The sequence below is a fragment of the Lissotriton helveticus genome, chromosome 1_1 (assembly GCF_964261635.1).
Source record: "Lissotriton helveticus chromosome 1_1, aLisHel1.1, whole genome shotgun sequence".
Lineage (NCBI taxonomy): Eukaryota > Metazoa > Chordata > Amphibia > Caudata > Salamandridae > Lissotriton > Lissotriton helveticus.
In genome coordinates, this window is record NC_136057.1 from 1,008,118,706 (window position 1) to 1,008,141,076 (window position 22,371).

The 22,371-nt window shown below is 44.6% G+C and overlaps 1 protein-coding gene across 1 annotated transcript in view; it reads left to right on the forward strand.

Moving 5' to 3' along the window:
• The window catches only part of LOC144771782 (NACHT, LRR and PYD domains-containing protein 1 homolog), a 344,518-nt gene that overhangs the window by 165,872 nt on the left and 156,275 nt on the right, over positions 1-22,371 (forward strand). Inside the window, exon 5 of the mRNA XM_078656071.1 lies at positions 13,191-14,880. Coding sequence (XP_078512197.1) covers positions 13,191-14,880 — 1,690 coding nt within the window. The remainder of the gene's footprint in view (positions 1-13,190; positions 14,881-22,371) is intronic.

Sequence of the window (22,371 nt, forward strand, 5' to 3'; positions counted from 1 at the left end):
ATTCTTTGTTTGGGATATCAGGATTGTGTCGTCAGCAAATAATAAAGAAGCTACCCTTTCACCATTCAATTTGGGAGCATCACTTTTACATCTTTCTAGGTATGAGGGAATATCATTTACGAAAATAGAAAAAAGCGTGGGGGCCAGAACACATCCTTGGCGAACTCCACGTTAAATTGGAATTTTCCCGGAAAGTTCGCCGTTTGGACCCCATCTAATTCTCGCAAAGTTCCCTTCATGTAATTTTATGATCTGTGCTACTATATTATCTGGCATACCTGCTGTGCTCAACGTTTTCCAAAGGAGGTCACGTGGCACCAGATCGAATGCCGCCCTTAAATCAACAAAGGCAACATACAGATGGGCCTTTTTTATCATTACGTACTTCCAATAGAGGCAGCAGAATCTAAAGCACTGATCTATGGTGCTGACTTTTGTCCTGAACCCGGCTTGAAATTTAGTCAAAAATGAGTTTTCATCCAACCAATTACTCACTCGTGCTAAAATATGACGTGAGTAGATTTTCTGTAGGATGTCCATTAAGCTTATTGGCCGATAGTTACAAGGATCCTTCCTGTCTCCTTTTTTATATATTAAAACAATTTCAGCTCCCTTCCAACTTTCAGGAAATTCTAGACTACATGAAAGTTTATTGCACAGATAATTAATATAGGGTGCCCATACTTTTAAGTCGTGCTTGTAAAGATCCCCAGGGATTTTATCCAAGCCAGGAGCTTTCCCACTTTTAACTTGGCTTAACGCCAGCTCAGTTTCCCCCAAGGTGAAGACAAGCGGATCAACTGGAGTTACATAACTTGCTATATTAGATGCTATATGAGGATCTTCATATTTTCTATACAAGTTAGTAAAGTGAGTTACCCAAGTTTGCTCATCTAAAAAGGTGTCCTTAGCCACCCTTCCTGCATTAGTCCCGTTTGCTATCAACCTCCAAAAAGCCACAGTATTGCGTGACCTTGCGGCTGACAACAATTCCGCCCATTTCTCTTCCTCCCATGCACTTTTTGATATCCTTAGGACAGATTTATAGTTGTTTCTGGCTTTATGAACATCATGTTGTGACTTGGACTTAATCGCAGCTATCAGTTCCCTCTTCGACTCTCTACAAGATCTGCCGTACCAAGGTTTACTGTGTGACAGATTCTGGGTCTTCTGCTGAATTTTTTTCGGCATTTTAGTAACCAATAGTTTTAATTTGGAGAAGAACTCCTGATGTATAATCAAGAAGGAAGTTTTTGCTTCCTCCTCGGGAGTTAGACTCAAATATGAAGCAAAGGTCCCAGCAAAGAGTGAATATATTTCACTGAGAATATCGCTATGGTCCAAAATAAATGGCCAATTTAGCGATCTCCTGTTATTACTAATGTGGATTTCATTTCTGTCACCAGCACCTTCCTCAGATGAAGAATCACTAAACAGTGCTGCGTCTAGGGACAAATGTAGGGGAAAATGATCACTTTCAGTCCTCTCCATTATATCAAGATCTATAAGATACGGCCAGAGAGGGATGGAAGCTATCACAAAATCCAGATTACTCTTGTAGGCATTTCTGCCAAAGGTTGGTTTTTTTGAGATGTCAGACGGTAACCGACCATTGCACGCCCTAAGGAAGTGCTCTGTGCATAATTTAGTCAGCTGTAAAGCCAAAGTAGAGCACTTGACCGATTTAAAGTTCCCAAGAAAAGGGATCTTATTTACCTGGTCTTCTTCCTCGAAAATCTCACTTAAGCCTGAAATTGGCTCATAGTTACAATTCAGATCCCCAGCCAAAATAACAAAATCCTCCCTGGGATCCAACCCTCTCAGAAAACAATCCAGCTTGGAAACAGTCGGAGATTCCTTTGAAGAGGGGGTTGGCCTATTATAGATATTTATTAGGAATAGTTTATTCCCATTGGAGGTTGTTACTTTTAAGACTAGGATATCTACAGAATTCCCGTCTATCAACTCAATATTAACCTTTAGGGTGATTTTTGCCCAAACCAAGAGACCCCCCGACGCCCTACCACTTCTAGAGGGTATTGCCCCAATGCCATAAGTCTTGTAGCCTACCCTATGGGGAATATCAACTGCCCATGTTTCCTGGAGTAAGCAAAAATCAAACGATTCTATAAAAGCAGCCCACTCAGGATCCCTCAGGTTACTAGCAACCCCAGCTATATTCCAACAAACCAGGTTAGCTTGCACCCCGGGTACTGGGAGCGTAACTATATTAGCCCTTGGCGTCATTCCGCCAATATGTGACATCAATTTAGTTACCGAGGATATTTCCCCGGAAGGTAAGTTCCCTAGAGGGCATGTTGATTCTACCTGTTCCTCAGGAATGTTTGCAATGTAAGTTGCAAATTTAACCGGAGGCCTTGGAGCTAAAATTGATAGTGGGCTACACTCATTTACTGTTCCAGGAACTATGGAATTACTCATATCACTTCCCTCAACCCCCCCGCTCAGGAAACTTCAATCACAGTTATCAAGACCACTGAAAACATCAAATCGATTTGACGTTTCCAGTGGTGTGAAGGGTTTAAGATGGTCCATCCTTCTGTTTTGAAAGTTTTGGTTTCTAACTGGAACATAGTTCCATCCCAGGGGGTCAGGGGCTGTCACGTGACAAGGGGGATAGTACATACTTCTCATACCCTGTTGGGTCGAAGGATACTGAACATATTGATTAATCCCAACGTTCCCGACATTCTGTACAAAAGGATAGGTGGATGACTGAGTTTGAGTTGTACAATGTGTAGGGAGACTCTGAGATGGAAACACTACTGACCTTGGATAAAAATACGTTAGGGGTCTTGGGGTTATAATATTGTTAGAACTGCCCATCTGCCAGTTCAAAATGTAATGTACAGCAATGGGATCCCTAAAGTTCACAACCACCACGTCCCCGTCTATGTCTTTGGGTCTACCCCCCAACCATCCAAGGCGGCGAACATGGACTATTTCCCCATTAATATGGTTTGCAATTGGCCTATGCATTCTCAGCCAGTGCATTATCTTATTCTTTAATTGGAAGAAACCCTCCCTCTTGTTTGGTTCAAGAACCGGCACACCTGTTAGGACTACCACATAGGGTACTGCCTCTGGTGGAAGTTCGGGCAGCGGAACCCTTTTTGGTTTCCCCCACGTGTGGCCAGCTTCCCTAGTCTCCCTTATTGGGTTTGACAAAACCAGGTTAGATGAATTACTAGTACTTTTAGATGTATTGTCACTAGTTTTAGTTATGGTTATGGCATCACCCAACAGACATTCAGCAATTTTTAATTGAGATGAACTGGGGGATACAGGATGATGAACAATCGCTGATACTATATTCCCCGTAGATTTAGGGACAATTGGGATTGAGGAAGGGCTAGAAACAACACAATAGGAAGTAGATGGTGATGGTTGGACTGTAGATGACAAGTTTTGAGATGCAATATTAGATGTTTTACTAGATGTTTTACTAACTACATTATTAACACCTTTATGTCCTACACGATCTTGTTTGACCAATACATTTTCAATTTTAGACAATCTACACTCCATTTCCATTAACCTCTCAAGAATAGATGCAGAATAAGATTTGATCAAGTTCTCAATATCCAGTAGGGACACAGGACCCTTGTTCTCAATATAAACATCATCAATTACATCAGTGACCATACTATCCTCCACATCCTCAGATATATTAGGTTGGGGTGAGGGTGTAGATATAATATGAGGCCCCTGTAAGTCAACTTGAACAACGCAGGGATTCTTGACAACCATAGCCAGTTTTTTCCCAAAATCTGAACAAGTCAATTTGGGTTGCAATGGATCCCACCTTTTACGCCGTTTTTTGTTCGGCGGTGGACCATAAATTTTCCCCGTTACCGGCAATTTTTTGGCCTTGTTGCGAGCTACATACAATTGTAACGAGACATCTCCCTTTGGTGTCGTTAAACTACTCGCAATTGATGTTCCGGCCAAACCAATGGCATCCGACCCAGGTACAGTATCAGGTGAAAGTACTGCCATATTAACTTCTGGGAGCAGGCTGTCCAAAATAAGAGGTGGCTCGTTCGCTATCATGCCAGTGATCATGCCAGTGACAGTATCAAGGGGTACAGTCGCGTTGATTAGAGGAAGGGAAGCAGATCCCTTCTTAATACTTTCCACGGAACGGCGGCGATCAGCCCGCCACTCCGCCAGGGCAGTCTCCCGAGTAATATCCGTTGTTGGTTTAGAAAAATAATTATCCAGAGTCCCATTGAGCAGTAAACCCTGGTTATCCAGCATGGGTGGGTCAATGTTAGTGGTGGCCATCTATGAATAATAAGAGATTGTTGACAAAATAAATGAAGGTAATAAAGGGAGTATAGGGAGCAGACGGTACCTGTTATACAAGGGGGTATGCCCGACCCCTGGCTCCTCGTGTCTCGGAGGGTCTCAGAGGGTCCGCCCTTAGTCCGGGCTTTGTCCCGGGATATGTCCCGCACACGCGTCCCGCTAACGCGTGGTCCTCCCAGGTTAAATGCGATACCAGGTATAGGGGGCGGAGACACGGGAAGAGGCAACAGGTGTGCTTGGTGGGACTCGCACAACCTGATGGGCCTCGCAGTCCCGTCCTCCGGCGCTTGCAAAGTCCCACGCAGAATTCGATCTCCAACGGGGCTCCTAGCTGGCAATACAATTAGAATGCTCCCAGTCCCTGAAGCACGCAGATTCTCCTCGGCGAGCGGCACCCGCGGAGCGGGGGCCGCGAGGAGTTTAAAGGCAAGCAGGCAAGCAGGGGGGCGGAGACACGGGAAGAGGCAACAGGTGTGCTTGGTGGGACTCGCACAGCCTGATGGGCCTCGCAGTCCCGTCCTCCGGCGCTTGCAAAGTCCCACGCAGAATTCGATCTCCAACGGGGCTCCTAGCTGGCAATACAATTAGAATGCTCCCAGTCCCTGAAGCACGCAGATTCTCCTCGGCGAGCGGCACCCGCGGAGCGGGGGCCGCGAGGAGTTTAAAGGCAAGCAGGCAAGCAGGGGGGCGGAGACACGGGAAGAGGCAACAGGTGTGCTTGGTGGGACTCGCACAGCCTGATGGGCCTCGCAGTCCCGTCCTCCGGCGCTTGCAAAGTCCCACGCAGAATTCGATCTCCAACGGGGCTCCTAGCTGGCAATACAATTAGAATGCTCCCAGTCCCTGAAGCACGCAGATTCTCCTCGGCGAGCGGCACCCCTTACTCGTCACTGAACTTCATTGACCCACCCCTCTCTGAGAGGCGTTAGGGAAGGGTGGGTTAACAAGCTGCAGAAAGGTAAGTGAGGACCGGGTTATTCGCAGTGTATCAGCTCAAGTATCACATATTCACAGACTGCTGTGCTGCTAATCAGGGCCGTTTCTGCCATTAGGCAGGACTAGGCGGCTGCCTAGGGCGGGAAAATGGTGAGGGTGGCATTTTATTGTGTGTGGCACTAGTCTGGAAGGAAACAGGAAATCCATCATGCAGTGGAGTCCGAGTGCACTGACACTGTGCAAGCGCACCTGCGGTTTGCAATTGCTGCCTTGTGAGTGTGACATCATCATGATTGATGTTGGTGTTTCGCAGACAGTTTAGAGCCTCAGCCGAGTGGCACACCCTAGATTAGTGGTGGGGGCGGCGCGCACCGGTCCGTAGCGTGTGTGTGTAGAGCGGGGTGCGGGCCCGGACACACTAGTGTAAGTGTGGGTCTCCAGGGCCGTCAATCTTGTAGCGCTGGATAGCGCTACCAATAACGGCCCTGGGGAACATTTTTAGCCAATCCATGAGCAGTGCTTCAGCCAGGGAGGGCAGCCCAGTGACGGTGATGCGCACGGCGCACCACCAGTGCCACCATCTCTCTCGGCCCGCGCGGGGGACGGTCGAACTGTGTGTGTCGGCTGGCGCGCTGCTCCCCCTGTGATGGCCGTGAATTCAATTTAATTAGTATAGTATACTGCAGCTGCTGCCAGTGCCACACACAGTCTTGTTGGCTTGTCAGGTCCCGACTCCGTCTCCCGCCGGCCCTGGGACCTTCAAACAGCACAGTGGTCGTGGGGCAGCAGTGCACGCACCGGTGAGTCAGTCAGAAGGCCGCTGGCTGCGAACATACATTTAAATATATATTTCGGATCGGATGCATATTGCATGCAAATTCAATTGCAAATGAAGAATCATCATGTAATAATGAGTAATGAAGTTGTTCATCATCACTCAGGCCTGCTTGCTATGCTAATGTTGTGTTGTAAATGACTGGCGGCGGCGGGCGGGTGAATTATTATCTGTTTAGTTTCTGACTGTTATCTCCGACTCCGAGCCCGTCCACTCCTCACCGTCACGGCCAGAGTGGACCTGGCTGGCGCAGGCAAAACACTGAGTGAGCATGCGCAGGAGCTGGGTTAGGTAGCACTGACGCCGCCGGGTGTCTGAGTGAGGTTTGGTTTGGATGGTGGTGCGGGCAGGGCGGGTCTGTTTGTTGCAGCAGGCCAGGCGCAGGCTAAAACGATCTGAGACTGATTTGAAATCATAAGATGGCGGTAGTGGCGGCCCCATGTCCAGGCCTCCGCTCCGGCCTGTGAATGAGGTGAGGTGATGATGGCTGATGGAATCTATCTCCCTGGCCCTGCATGTGAGCGAGGCTGGAGCCTTGAGGAGTAGTTTGACACGGGAGAGGGGTCAAGGAAGCAAGAAGAGAGTGTGCAGAAGATAGAAAGAGCAGAGGACCCCTTATCTCATTTATGCGTTTTTATATAGCGCAGACTTTACCCGAAGGTGTCAGAGCACTTCACAATAGGAACAGAACTGATACATGAGAACATTACAATTGAACAAATTACAAAAGTAAACATTACATTAAATGAGGCAAAAGTGACAATCGTGAGCCAACAAAATGCAAGAGGTAGCAAACGGTGCATTACAGGAGGATAAAGTGACATGTGTGCAGGTTACAAAAGCGACATAGAGGTATAATATTGCAATATATGGAGGACACTCAAACACAAGAACAAACGTTACGTAGGCACTGGTGGCACTTGTGCAGGTATCGAAAGCAAACAAAATGTAAGAGGTAGAAAACAGTGTGTTACAAGAGAAAAGTGACATGTGCATGTTACAAAAGAGTACCAAACACAGGTAGAAGGATAATACTGCAATAAATGGCAGACTCTCAAAAGAACACACTGGGATTTATGAAGCAACCTGTCCCATGGATAAGTAGATATTTTATTACATTCCACACCCCTTCAATTATCATGAACAGTGCTTATTTAGTTATTTAATGTTTGATGTGTTTTATTGTTTAATACAAGTTCTTTTATATCTAATGCATTTATTCTTCTAGCCTGGATGACGGGGGTGGGGGGGGGGTGGAGGGTAGTGATGGTAGAAAAAGGGAGGGGGCGGCATTTTTCAATTCTTGCCTAGGGCGGCACAACACCTAGAAACGGCCCTGCTGCTAATCCAGCTGAACAGACTCACTGGAGAGATCGTGTTGCAGAATTTAGAAAAGCTGTTTATTTTTCAGGCTGTCACGTGGCATGACCCTTTGCAGCCACAGAGTGATAAGCTGAATTGACATCCGCCTTGGATTTCTAGATTCTTGGCGCTAGAATTTGAGCACAGATGTGAATGTCTTTTTGCAGGTCTCAGTATTATAGGTGATAACTGGAATGAGTTTCTAGTTTCAGTACGATTCTGTCATGAAGGGAATTCATATTGTGAAATATTTCAACTTTTTCTTCTCATTTTCTAAAATAGGCTTACTTACTTACTGCCCATTATGTGGACTGGTATGTAGGGCAGAAATGGACCTCCACTTCTGTCTGCCTTTGGCAAGGTTCTGTCGGTGCCTCAGTGGTGGTTCAGGGTGTACAATTCTGTTTCCACAGTTCGCTTCTATGTGTTCTTTGGCGTGCCTCTCTTCTGTTTGCCTTCTGGGGTCCAATAGAGAGCTGTTCGTGTGATGAGTACTGTTCTGTTGTAATGGTGTGTCATATCCACCTCCATCTTTTTCTCTTAATGATGGTGTCCATGCTCTTTTGCTTGCATCTGGTTAACAGTTCCTGATTGGAGAAGTTTTAAGGCCATAAAATGCAAAAGATTCTTCTTAGGTTACTATTGTGAAAAACTGACAGTTTGATGATGTCAATTTTCATCATTCGTCAGTTTTCTGATTCATACAAGAGTGTGTCACAGAAAGCAGTAAAGCCTCGGCATGGTGTTGGTGCTGTACTGAGATGACGTCCACAAATTGTTCAGCATTCTAAAGGGATTCCTGGCTTTGTTCAGTCTGCTCTCGGTGTCAGTGCCCGCCCCTCAATCCTGTCTGAGAGTACTGCATAGGTAGATGAACTCTTCAGTCATGGCTATGTCCTTTCTCCATCCACTTTGATTGGTTAAGGGTTTGGAATGTTAAGTTGCATGACTTCTGAATTCTTCATGTTGATCGTCAGGCCCACTTGCTGCTCATACATGTTGAGGTGAGACGCCTTTTCCTTCATATGCTGGCGAGTGCCAGAGAGGTAGGCTTGTCCATCCGCAAAGTGAGGGTCATTAAATGTAGAGAATAATGTACATTTGATGCCTCTGGCTTGGTCTTCTGTTGTGTGTTGCATCAACCTGACTAGGTTGAAGAGCAACACTGACATCACACATCCCTGTTACACACTGGTCTAGGCTTAGAAACTATACTCATTATCTCCCACCTTACCGGTAAAATTATCATAGACGCTCTTCATGAGGAGAACTATTTGCTGCTGCATGTCATAGGCTTTCTGTATAAACCAGAGCCTGTCACAGTGAATACTGTCAAAAGCTTTCTCAAAATCAGTGAAGCTGATGTATAGTTGTCTTTGCCACTCCATGCACTGAGGTTGCGTAAAGTAAGGCTCTGATCAACATACCCTGTTCCCTTGCAGAACTCAGCCTGTTATTTTCTTACCTACTTGTTCACAGAACCAGGAATGCTCTGTATAATGATTTTTGTAAGGATTTTACTCTAAAGGATGAATCTGCACTTGTTACATTTGGTTAAAACACTCTGATACTTTCTTTCCCTCCTAAATCAATTTAAACACTGGTGGAGGATCTAGGCTGATGTTTCAGGGTCTGCCTTGAAAATGTGTGCATTCAGGTTGTGCTGGGCAGGAGCTTTTCCGTTCTTGAAAGATCGGATGGCAGAATGTATTTCTTCTTTCTTTGGGGGAGGCAGTGTTCACATTCAAGGCTTTCTATGCTTCTTAAATCTCCGCTTCACTTGTTGCCCCTAGTCTAGTCAAGTCTTTTGAAATGCTCGGCCTAGTATCCTTCCTGCTCTTTCTCTGTTTTGAGTAGTCTGCCTTGCTTGTACATGATAGAGGTGTTGTATGTTGTAGTTTACCACTGACTATCTTTGTGATCTAGAAGACGCTCCCCCATTCTCCTCTACTTTCGGCTTCCTCTGCTTGGCTGGTAAGGTTATCCATGTACGCCCACTTCTCTAATCTTGTCATTCTTTTGACTGCTCTGTCTGCTTCAATGTATTGTTGCTTGTGCTTCGCCTGCAGCCAATCACATTTGGACACAATGAGTTTCTTTTTGCTGCCCTCCTGCCTTTATTAGCTTGCCATGTGTCTTAACCTCGTCATTCTTTTGTCTTCCTTATCTTGGTCCTTAGCATGTTCCACTGCTTTTCACTAAGATGGAAGAGACCATTGCCTATTTCTTGGTGACTGTGTCTGCAGCTGGCTCAGACTGATTTTCCTTGTTTACCTGGAATTGGGACCTGTTTTTTATTTTTGAGACAAATGCCTTCTCGGTCTTGGGCTCCTGTAATTTTGCCACATCAAAGTGCTGTCGTCCTGATGTTTTGCCTTCTTTTTTCTGAGTTTCAGCTTCTCAAGACTGGTCACTAAATGATGATCACTGCAGACGTTCATTCTCTTCTTCATTCGGACATCTTGCTCTGAACATCTCCATGTGCCGCTTATCATCAGGCGGCAATCTAATTTCTGTCTTTACCACTGAGTGAACACCAAGGTAGTTCATGAAGATCATGCTGAGGGGCTAGATCATTTGTGGCACAAAATTCCAACATTCTTACTCCATTGTCATTCATTGTTCCACAATCTTCCTTTCCCATGGCTCTGTCATAGTTTGTATTGTCATTTCTCACTTTAGCATTCAAGTCTCTATTCACAATCATTATTTCATGGTTTGGCATGGCTTCAAGCTCAGTTTGCATGTGTTGGTAGGATATGTCCTAGACTGTTTCCTCTGTGTCATTTGTTGGAGCATAACACTGGATAATGGTGGTATTGAATATCTGCCTTTTAACCTAGTTTCTCGAGAGTCTGATGTGAACAGATTCCACTCAATTAAACATTTCTCTGTCCCCTTGCTCAGGATGATGGCTACTCCTTTGTGATGTTGGTCATCATCCCTTCCCGAGTACAGTACAGTCTCTACGGTAGTGTTTTTCATTCTGCCCAATCCGGTCCACCTATTTTCACTGACTCCCAGGATGTGTAGGTTTTAGTGACTCATCTAAGATGCTACTTGAGCCAGCTTTCCTTCGTCATACATACTCCGACCCTTGCAGAGTTCAATTATAGTCTTTCAATTGACAATTAGAACTTTCGTTATCCTGTCAATAGTTACTTATGGTTTTGACTACTGCAGTCATGCATGTCTTATGCAAAGACTCTTGAAGTTTCTTGTGTCCAGAAGAATTAGTAGCTCTTTCTGCTGTCCCGATAACAAATGTGTTTCATGGTAGAAGGTGGTTAGCTTTGTGCCCGAACCCCAACAATGAGGACCAGTGGATTGCGCTTTGTCAGGTCTCTAACTTTAACTTGTCCGGCTTGGGCGACCCTGGCAGTAGACTAAGCTCTAGCCAGCATAGTTCTCCAGGCCTCTGAGACACACAAGCCCCTCAGCCGATTCATGGGAGCGGTCCTCCAAGGAGCACTCAAATAGAGGATGCTAGGTAAAGGTTTGGGGATCTGATTTGGAGAGAATTCTCTCCTAATGCTGGTGGAACTGAGTATCCATTGTGGGATGGCTGCAGTTTAGATGACTGTCTACACTGGACTCACATATCATGTTTGAATTTTACTCTCTTGTAATGATGAATTGATCTCAGAGGTTTGAGGTTCCATACTCTGCCTTCCTGCTAACTAGACCCATCGTAAATATTATATTCCAGGATGGTGCTTGGCTGGCCAGGGTACTGGGCAGGTTGGCTGCAATCTAGGCAAAAGTACAACTGGCACAAAGTGCAGGCTAGAGGTTGGTGAGCCAACACATTAACAGTGAGAGCCAAGGGTGAGACTCGACACTGACTCTAAGAGTCCAGGCACAACCCGAGCCCTGAAGATATTTGTCAAGGAAAGCAGGCATTTCACCTCCCTACCTCATATTATTTGAGAAGTAATTATTAACTCAAAACATTTTCTAAACATGAACAGAGAAACGTTCCTGCCACTACTGTGATGACGAAGCTATTATTGACCAAAGAGGTAAGTCAGTTGCCATGCAACGTTATAGAATATTTATTCAAACACAGGAGAGTTTTTTGTACAACGGACATTCTCAACAGACATATATTTGAAGATGGTCTCATATGCGATAATGAAGAAAAAAACAATAGGTGAAATGCATTATTTGCCGAGGATCACACATTTTGGGTAAGCAAGAAAGCTGGGATTGATCCCAGTTTCACACTAAGCAGTTCATCTGCCAGAAGGGTATCTCTTTGTAAAATTTAAGATTAATTAATACTTTATCCTAGAGGGTGAATTTACAGGTGGGTGACAAGCAGAATCCTAATTTTATCTTTAGTGGTTATGCATAACGTGAACCTCCCCAACGGATACAGTATGTGTCTTTGCAGATTACATGTAACTGTTTGCCATGGCTATGTTCACACAAACATAACTCAATGTATTGCAGGAATTGAACCTGTGAAAGGCTGGTTACTCAAGCACGTCACCTCATACCGCACTGACAAAATGAAATGTCTTTTGTAGCAACTGCTCTTAATAGAGGCACTGTTTCGTGGTAGAGGGCTTTGCAGAAATAGTGTTCACTAGCAAAGCTAATGCAGCATAGATTATTGTTTGTCTTCCTGTTGTTGCAAATTTTTAAACAACCACCAGTTTGACAGCTAACGCCCTTAAGACATTAAAAACGTACTCTGCGGCTACCTCAAATAAAGAAGGGAGTTTAGAGCGTATCGTAGACTGTAGGGCAGTTCAACAATTTTTACTACCGGTACCCTAGTCAAAGTTTTGTACTCCATAAAACTCCCTAAATTGTGTTCTCCCCAAAACTCCTGTATTTAGGCATAGTTGCCAAGAGGCTTTGAACTACGACCTAACTCTTTGCTGTCTCTGTTTTGAGCTACTTACCTCTCTCGCTTCTGCCTCACCTTCTCCCTCAATCCCTCCTGCACTTCACCTCTCTTTCATACCTCACCTTTTAAACTTCCACTCCATCTCACCCTAACTCTCTCTTCCTTGCAGGTGTAATCATTTCTCTGATCCATGCTTCAGTGTATTATTTAAAAAGTCTTTAGAAATGCAAGTGACAACTATTTTGGTCATATTATTAAAGAAACTGTGCTGCAAAATTCACAATTTTACTATATTCTTAAAAAAAAATTCTTGTTGGGAAGAACACCCCCCTCCACCTCCAACCCCCTCAGGATAATCGTGCTTGCGTGCTGCGCTCACTCAGGCAAAGTCATGCTTTCATTGTGCACCCTACCACTTTCAGACTTCACCAGCCACCCCTAGAAGTATACAATGTTATGTTTCCTGCCTCTCTCAACTCTAAGCTAGGGGGTATCCACTATGTAACTATTTATTGTCTCAAGATCCCGATAATGATCACAATATACAAAGTGGATACCTTTTAAATGGTAGCTTGATCCTGATCCTTGCGTATGTTGCTGGGCACTAGTACACCTCCAGGCTATGCCAATTTGTACCCTATGCCTTCTTTGATTTTTCTTTTTCCCCAAAGTCAACATACTGATGCTCTGGCCCAAGATACCTGTATTTATAAAAAGAATATATATTTTTGTTTTTCTACAAAATAAATAATACGTATTCTATTCTTTTGTGGATGGTTCTTAAATGACAACGGAACAAATATTAAATAATACATTAATTGTTTTCATCATGTAACTGCCCTTCTTGTGTTTCGTTTTTTACATCAGATTCGAATCATGGGTTCAAGAGAAAAGTCTGTCAAAGGCAAACCTCCTGCTGTAAAATAGGAAGAAAAGGCATGGAGGAGGATCACTGTTTACGGAGAAAACTCATTGTTCTTCGCACGGCTGACCTGTGCACAGACATCAGGGGTGATTTTCAGGACGCTGTCGCGTACACCATCACTTCACGAGAAATGTTCACAGCCCAGAAGAGAAGTCTAACATCAGAACGGATGTTGATCTTGGGAGAAGCTGGAATGGGGAAAACATGTCTTTGTGAGGAAGTTGAACTGGATTGGAAGAATGGGAAAAGGGACATAGTCTACAAATATGTTTTCTATTTCACATTCAGCGAGCTGAGTTCTTTTTCAGAGCCACTGAACGTGAAGGCACTCATAGAATCAAAATGTAAAAACGTGACAGAAATGCCCAGTGATCTGCTCGGTTCAGATACACTCCTCATTTTCGATGGCCTGGATAAGTTGATGCAAGAGATAGAGGATTTGGAAGAATGTCCGGGAAATGGTGAAACTCCCATGAACATCACAACACTGCTCTCCGCAATTTTAACAAAGAAGCTCCTCCCAGAAATTCATGTTTTAGTAACGGCCGGGTTCAATGTTTGGAGAGACTGGAAGAAACACTTCACTTTAACTTTTGTAATGCTGGAGTTTGAAGAAAAGGATATTCAAAAACATATTAAACTGTTTTTTAGATTAAATGGATTAACATCTAATTGCTACAATTTTATCCAGCATTCCAGCCTGTCCAGCCTTGTGTCTGTTCCTCTTCTGAATCTCGCTTTTTGTGAGATTTGCAGGGAGAATGAGTTTGGACGTTATAAAGGTAGTCTTGACACTCACAGCCGACTGTTTGCTTCCCTCCTCCAGTGCACTTTGAGAAACATCTCACGAGAGGTAGCAGTAGCTATTGAAGAATGCCAGTCCAGAATGCAGCCTGCAGAACGGAAATTGAACCCAAACATTACAACGGCTTGTGAGCAGCTGGCTGAACTCTCATACGAAAAACTTATTACTAATTGCCTTGAAATCAAGAAAGAGGAATTACCCCCAGACTCGGATCTTCTTCTCAAGCACCTATGCAAATTCTTCCTGATAAAGCAAAGGGGGAGCAGTGTTTATAAATATCGGCATCACAGTGTACGAGACATGTTTGCTTCCTTCTATTGTGCAGGGAAAATCCGAAATAATGATGAGCTCAAAGAGTGCCTGGATGCCTGGACTTTTGGTAAGACCCCAACACATCCTACAAACATTCTTCTTCAGGGTATCACTGTAACAAAGCAGGAATTTTTACACAACTTCACCCGGTTCTTCTTGGGCTACCTGGCTTATGAAAAGATGGACGACGTCTTGTTCAATCCACGACCCCTCGAGAATGATCGAAGGCAACTCCTGATTCAATGGTTGCAGGAATGGGTTAATAGAAAGGACACTGATTTGCTGAACATCTTCCATTGTGTGTTTGAACTGCATGACACTGAAGTGGCAAGAGCTGTATCAGAGTGCTTCAAGTCTGTGAGTCTGTATGTTACCCAGCTCTACCCTTTGGACCTCACAGCCATGCAATACAGTCTGAGTAAAGCCAACCTTGAAAAACTGGACCTACGGGCCTGCGGGCTGCGTGATGGAAGCCTAGAGTTACTACCAATGATAAGAAGATGTACAAATGTTTGGTAAGTAATTCAGAATTGAGTAAAGATGGCAAGATAATGGTTTTAGACACATTTTGAATCTTTCTACTTAGTGGCAAAGTTAGAAACTGTGTAGTTATGCATTCCAAGGTATTTTGACTCCCTTTAAAATCGCATGACCTCACCATGCCATGTTGCACATAAGGCTATAATTTATCAAGCCCACAATACTCACAAAAGAGTTCAGCAATAAAATAAATAATACCTTTTTCACCTGGTTAGGAATGAAACCAAACATAATATTGAGAGGGGGGAGATTAGAGAGGAATAGGTCCAGTACTGGTGCTCCCAAGTATATACTTTAAACTCACTGAGAGGTAGCTGTTCCTATAAGAAGGTGATAGTCAACCTATTCTGGTTGGTTAGTGGTGTTGATGTGGTCTCCGGAAATAGACTAGGGGCCAGATGTAGGAGCGCAAATACCGGTCGGTAACGACCGATTTCGGTCGTTACCGACCGGTATTTAGGATTTGGCATGTAGGGGGCATCTCATTTACAGAATCGGTAAATTTACCGATTTGGTAAATATACAGAATCGGTAAAATACCGAATCGGTAAATTTACCGATTCTGTAAATGAGATGTAGGTGGCACCTCAAAGAGTGCCACAGGCCCTTAAGAGTCGGTATTTTACCACCCAATCCTATTGGCTGAACGCCGAGACACGCTAAAGGAACACACTGTTTCCGACCAGGACCCCGTACTCGGAGGAGATATTACGAGCACCTTATGGATTGGGTGGATATTTGCTAACGACTGTAAGGACTGGATGTCCTTCCCCTGTGATAATTATCTGGAGCAAGACGCTTTCTTTTGGAGATTAAAATCTATAGTTTGAACAATACGCCCACGCTTACCTATTGGAAGTTTGCAGTAGTTAATTTTTGCCCTGACGAAGTCTAGTGGTCTTAACGACCTAGACGAAACACGTGTTGGCGGTGGTTGTTTCTCTTCCTAATGTATGAAGATTGGACTCTATCATTTGAATGAAATACATTTTTTTTATGAAGAATAAAATGAAGAGCACCTAAAATATTGGGACTTGATATTTCGGACTTACTTGAACTCTTTGTAGCTCAGGATCCGGTGCACGTTTGTATTGATTAACTGTGGCCCCTTGGTGTCGCAGGCTTTGATTCTGGTGGGGTGACCAGAATCTGATCCTTTGAGCTTACCAAATATTGTGACTGTACTTATATTTTCTCTTCCCAGCGCATATTATCCCCTTTCACCCCTTTCTGTTGCTGTTGACATACGATACTACCCATTCGGTGTTTTCTTCTGATTTGGGTTCCATAACATTCAAGGGTAAACGTGACAAAAAGTCTGCTCCTACGTTATTTTTGCCCGCTATGTATCGCATTGAAACATTGTACTCTTGCAGCTTTGCTAAAAGCCTTACCAACCTGGCAGACAACTTTCCATTACCCCTGCCTTAGCCATCCATTAGGAATGTTAACGGTTTATGATCAGTGATTAGTTCGAACTGTTTTCCCCATAGGTACATTTTGAGTTGTTCTACAGCCCATACACATGCAAGGGCTTCATTCTCAATAGTGCTGTAATGTACTTCAGCATCCAGTAGACGTCTTGAAATAAAAGCTATCGTGTGAACACTACCATTGACCTTTTGTGTGAAAACCGCACCAATGCCTACTGAATTGACGTCCACTGTAATGATGTTTTCACCATCTGGGTTATATGGTTTTAATGATGGTGCCCTGACAATGGCATCCTTGATCCTAGTAAATGCGTTTTTTTTTAATACTTGTCCACAAGTACTTTTCACCTTTGCGAAGTAACTTGCGTAATGGTTCAACCACCTCAGAGTAATTTTCTACAAAACGTGAATAGTATTCGCTGAGATCCAAAAAGTATCTCAGGGAATCTCTATCACTAGGTTCTGGGGCGTCTGAAATAGCTTTAACTAAGTCGAGTTTGGGTTTAATGCCATCTTCACTAAGAATGTGGCCCAGATACTCTATTTCCGTATGGAGAAACTTACATTTGTTTTTAGAAACTGTCATGCCCCTCTCATTGAGTTTTTTCAGCACAGTGTCCAAAATTTAGTTATGCTCTGTGACTGTACTGGCATTAATGAGAATATCATCTTGGAATTTGTGTACACCATTTACATCATTTAGAATACATTCCATACATTTTTGAAAAACACTCGCTGAAGAAGCAAGCCCAAATGGAAGTCTCCTGAATCTGTAAGCTCCTAAAGGGGTAATAAATGTTGTAAAATCTTTGGATTCATCAGACAATTTGACTTGATGATAAGCCGATTTGAGGTCACTGAAGGAAAAATACCTTGATCCATTGGTTGCTGCCACAATTTCTTGGATTTTTGGCAAGGGATAACAATCGAGCAAAATATTTTTACTAAGAGACTTCAAATCGGCACACAGGCGCACTTCTGCATTTTTTTTTTAATCAAAACAATGGCAGAAACCCATTCTGCTGAATCAGTTTGTCCACCTACCTCTTCATCTACCAATTTTTTAAGAACATTTTGCAGATCAGCCTTAACTGACAATGGAATAGACCGTACCTTTTGTTTTATAGGAATTGCACCTTTCTTTAACTTAAAGGCATGCTCAAAACCTTTGACGCATCTGATCCTGTCTTCAACGAGAGACTCATATTTACTTAGAACAGATTGAACATTGTTCATAGAAGAAACTGGATCATAAGAAGATACTGAGAAAACAACAGAATCATCCAAAACAATCGGATCATCTGCGCCAGGCTTGAGGATAATACCTAGGCGTGCTAAATCCTTCCACCCTACATTATTTCTGCCACGCTCAGCCACATAAATGTTTGTAGCTATAGACCTTCCTTTTCAAATTATCTTGGAAATAGCCTAACATATTTATGTCAAAATCCCCGAAGGCCTTGGGGTTGACGTCAGAAGCAAGAAGATCAAAATGCGGCCAATATTCTTCGTATTTCTTATCAGAAACTATTGTGATTGGTGAGCCAGAATCTGCCATAATATTCACTTCCACTTTGCCTATGTGTGCTACACCAAGTGGACCTTTAACAGCATCACATTGATCACCCAACATTAGAAAAATATTGGATAACAATTCTTCGTTAAAGTCTTCTACCGTATTAATTTTAACTTTTGGATATTTTTGTGCAGAAAAGTTGTTAAAAACACCTGCAAAATGCCCTACCTTGAAGCATTTAGTGCACTTTTTCCCTTGAGCTGGGCATCCTGCGAAATCTGCCTTATGATTCCTTGAAATACACCTAAAACAAATAATATTTTCAGGGTCTGTACAATTACTTACTTTACTTCTTTTGTCATTAAAATTTAACGATTTCTTATTTTCATGAACCAAATACACATTAGTCTTTTGATTACTCTCAGCAGAGAGTTCTTTTGAACTTTCAAGAGATCTTTCAATACCCTTAGCAATGTCTATAGTTTCTTGAAGAGAAGGTGTCCTACAAGCCAAAAGTCTCTGTTGAATCTTTTTCTCAAAACAATAAAAAAAAAAACTGGTGCCGAATATACACATCAACCATTTTGTTGAATTCGCATTTGGTTACTAACACTCGTAGACACGCTATTTACTCTTCAATAGATTCATTTTCGAATTGTTTACGCATGGCAAAACGATGTCTGCCAATCATTATGTTTGGCTCCTCTCCAAATTGTTTTTCTAACCTCTGTAAGGCTTCCTGGTATTCGTCAAGGGGAATGAATTGACCTGGAGGAACCTCATACTCAGGTAAACTGTCGAAGATCTCCTGACCTGCAGCACCTAATAATCCAAACATAATCGCTTTTTTCCTCTCTGGTTCGTACTTCTTACCGTCGATGGCAACCAAATAATTCTCAAAAGCGCGTAACCAATTTTTCCACTTCATAATTGGTTTGCCTGGATCGGTTAGAAATGCTGCATGGGCACTGATATTTGAATTACTGGCCATGTTACAGTCTAATTCAGAATAGTCTTCTTTTTCGATATTAAAATCAATTTTCAAAACTTTCACTTTAAATGACCAGTTTTTACTTTACTTGAACAATCTCTTCCATATACTTTTATTAGCTTATCAACTTTCCAAAACTGGAATTACATTGAGTTGTTTTCCTGAACAAAAGACTTCTAACTAAGTCTTAGTAAATGAATAAAGAATACTTCCTAAATGAAACTCAAAGATCGCATTTAGTTCATAACGCTTGCAAGTAATTGTTTCCAGAGCTGATAAAGCAATAAATAATAAATGACAGTTACCTCCGTATAAGTATTCTGGTCCCGAAGGTTCAATTGCGGTGACCGATATCCATTAACACTTACTTGAAGTGAAGAAAACAAAATGGAGTCACGTAACGTAGTGACGTAGATGGCGACGTGTGCAGCGTCGATCACTTCACCTGTACCTGCATCTACAGCCGATGCTACAGTCGGAACCGCCTGGTGAATAGCGTTGCAGAATGACGGTTGAACTGACAGATCAGCTGCCGTTAACGGACTTCTGTCAGTGAAGCAACTTTACAGTGAACCACGCTGAACGAAAGATAAGCACAAAACTTCCAAAATTAAAAATTAGTGTAGCTCCCAAGGTAGATGAAAAAATATAGAAACTTGCCTTAACAATAAACTCTTCAGAAATTTTCTTTTTCTGATGACTCGATCTTCTACCACTTCCAATAGTGTATATTCGCCTCGAAATAATACACACAGAAAAATAGGGTAATTACCAAAATTTAATTCGAAGAGCACGAATTAATAAGTAACTTGCCTGAACTGTGAAGAAATGCCGTCCTCCGTGAATTCTGACCGCAAACCAAATCAGCTGACACAGGCCTTTTTTTCATTTAAAATTCGTCATCTCACCCTCTTCGCCATATGAAGTGTCACTGTACACGAAATACTAGTAAGCAAGTAAGTCTTACATATAAGTATTTATTAGAGTAATTAAGGCCCGCTCAGCTGGGAGGCAGAGCGGCTGACAATAACAGCTGGTAAGAAACAGAATGATCACGTCAACAGTGACGTGAGTTAAATATTGTACGAACATTCTAAGTGACGTGAATGAAGGCAACCACTCATGGCCAGTACAACATCCCTTGCGGAAATGCTCCAATGATATATACAACACACTGAGAGTGCCCTAAACTGCGTACTCCTCTCGGTGTTGCCAGCCTGCTTTGCTGTGCGGCCACATAGACTTCGGCTTTTCCTGGTGGTTGCTGGTAACGGCCGCAACTCCGGGCAGCCACGTTGGTTGCCTGGCAACGGTGGGGGCTTTCTTCGTGCTGGCTCTGCTGACATGTGGCCGTATTGAAACAAGACATTTCCATGGGCTCCCGCAGAGGCTCTCCTCAGGACGCCACAAGAGCGCTCACAACGCACATCCTTGTTCACAATGGGCAACTGATCGCTCCACGCGATGCTTGGCAATTAAAAAGTGCTCCTCACATGCTTTGACTTTTAAGGAGGGAAATACAGCGCACACCATGCGCTGTCTTGAAATCTGGGTGAAAGAACAGTCTTGCCCTCTCCCTGCTCCAGGCAGGAGCAGCAACTGCAGGCCTCCTTCCAGGCAGGTTACTCTAAGATCCAGCAAATATATTTATTGAAGTATTTTTTCTCCCTGAGACTTCCAACAGGAGGCAAGAACACACCAGCCCTTGGAGACTCTTAACAAGCAGGGTATCACAGTAGGGCAAAAAGTAAGTCCTTTTTCTTCACCCCAGACAGAAGCAGCAACTAGAGGCCAACCCACCCCTCACACAGAAATGGCAGCGCTCCTCACACAGCTCTTCAACTCTTTTTCTTGGCAGGGTCCTCTTGTTTCTTGAAGTAATCTAGTCTTGGGGGGGAGCGACCCTTGACCTTCCAGGTAGGTCACTCCCCCCGCTGCAGCTCCACTAGCGCTTGTGCCCTGCCTCACTGGTTTCTCTGCCGGTTCTTGCTGCCCATTCCTGGGCGCTGTTTTTTCCCCATCCGCCCCCCCACCCACTGCTCACTTTACTGCCCCTTCCTAACCAGTGCACACTTTCCCGCCGCTGCTGCCCCTGCGGCCCCGCCCCAAGCCCATTCGCTATCATCTGCCTCCCGCCTCCCAGTTGCTCCTCACTCCAAGCTCCCCTTAAATGGCGGCAGCTGCGCGGCCACGCAGCGGGCGCACCGCTGGCGCGCCGAAGGCAAGCCCGTCTGCGCCCATCCGTGCCTGGACCGCGCCCAGCGCTAGAACCCCTGGACCCCACGAACGCCACAACACCAGACTCCACAACAACGCAAGCAGCCTCCACGCACTCACCGCCAGCCGAATCCGCACCTGCTTCCAGGCCACCCCGGAACAGACCCATGTACCCTTCTCCTGCCGCACCTGCAGCTTCACATGCGACAGAACCACCAAACCTCCATGGACTGGACCCAACCACCTCTGCTGCATACTCCTCAAAACCTGCTCCACACGCAAACACGCAGTCGAGCTCTGGGATCTACTCGACACCTCCGCCCCAGACGTGGCCTTCCTGACCGAGACCTGGTGGAATGACTCTTCGGCGCCCGACATCGCCATAGCCATCCCGGATGGCTACAAGATCACCCGCAGGGATCGCACCAATGGAATCTGAGGAGGAATAGCCATAATCCACAAGTCCACCCTCAAGGTCACCACCCACGCAGAAGACACCCTCAACACCGCCGAACACCTGCACTTCCGGATCCACACCGAACCCAACACCACCCTCAGAAGAACACTCAGCTACAGACCCCCCGGACCCCGGGCTCAGTTCAGCGACTCCATCGCCGACCTCGCCAGCACCCACGCACTCGCCTCCATTGACTACATCCTCCTCGGGGACCTGAACTTCCACCTCCAGAACAACAACGATGCCAACTCCGCCACCCTGAATGAAACCTCGCCAACAACTCGTCACCGCACCCACCCATGCCGCCGGCCACACGCTGGACCCTGTCTTCTCCACAGACACCCACGTTGCCTTCGACCACACCACCAAACTCCACTGGACCGACCACCGTTGCATTCATTTCACCTTCAAGAAACCAACCACGCAACACCGCACCCAACAGCTGCCTCGCCGCTGCTGGAGCAAAGTCACCGAAGACTGGCTGATCACCACCCTCACCCAGAACCCACCCACCGACCCCACCAACCCAGACGCCGCAGCCCGCAACCTCAGACAGTGGATCAACTACTGCGCCAACACCCTCGCCCCGCTCAAGAAACCCTCCCACAACCACGCCAGCAAGAGAGCCACCTGGTTCACCGACGAGCTCCAGACCTCCAAACCGGCATGCCGGAAACTGGAGAAAATATGGCTCCATGAACGCATACTGGAAAACACGCAGCCCACAAGGACGACACCCGCAGACACCACCACCTCATCAGATTAGCCAAGAGATCCTTCTTCAAAGACCGCTTGGACAACAACACACACAACAGGAAAGAACTCTTCAGCATCATAAAGGAACTCTCCAAC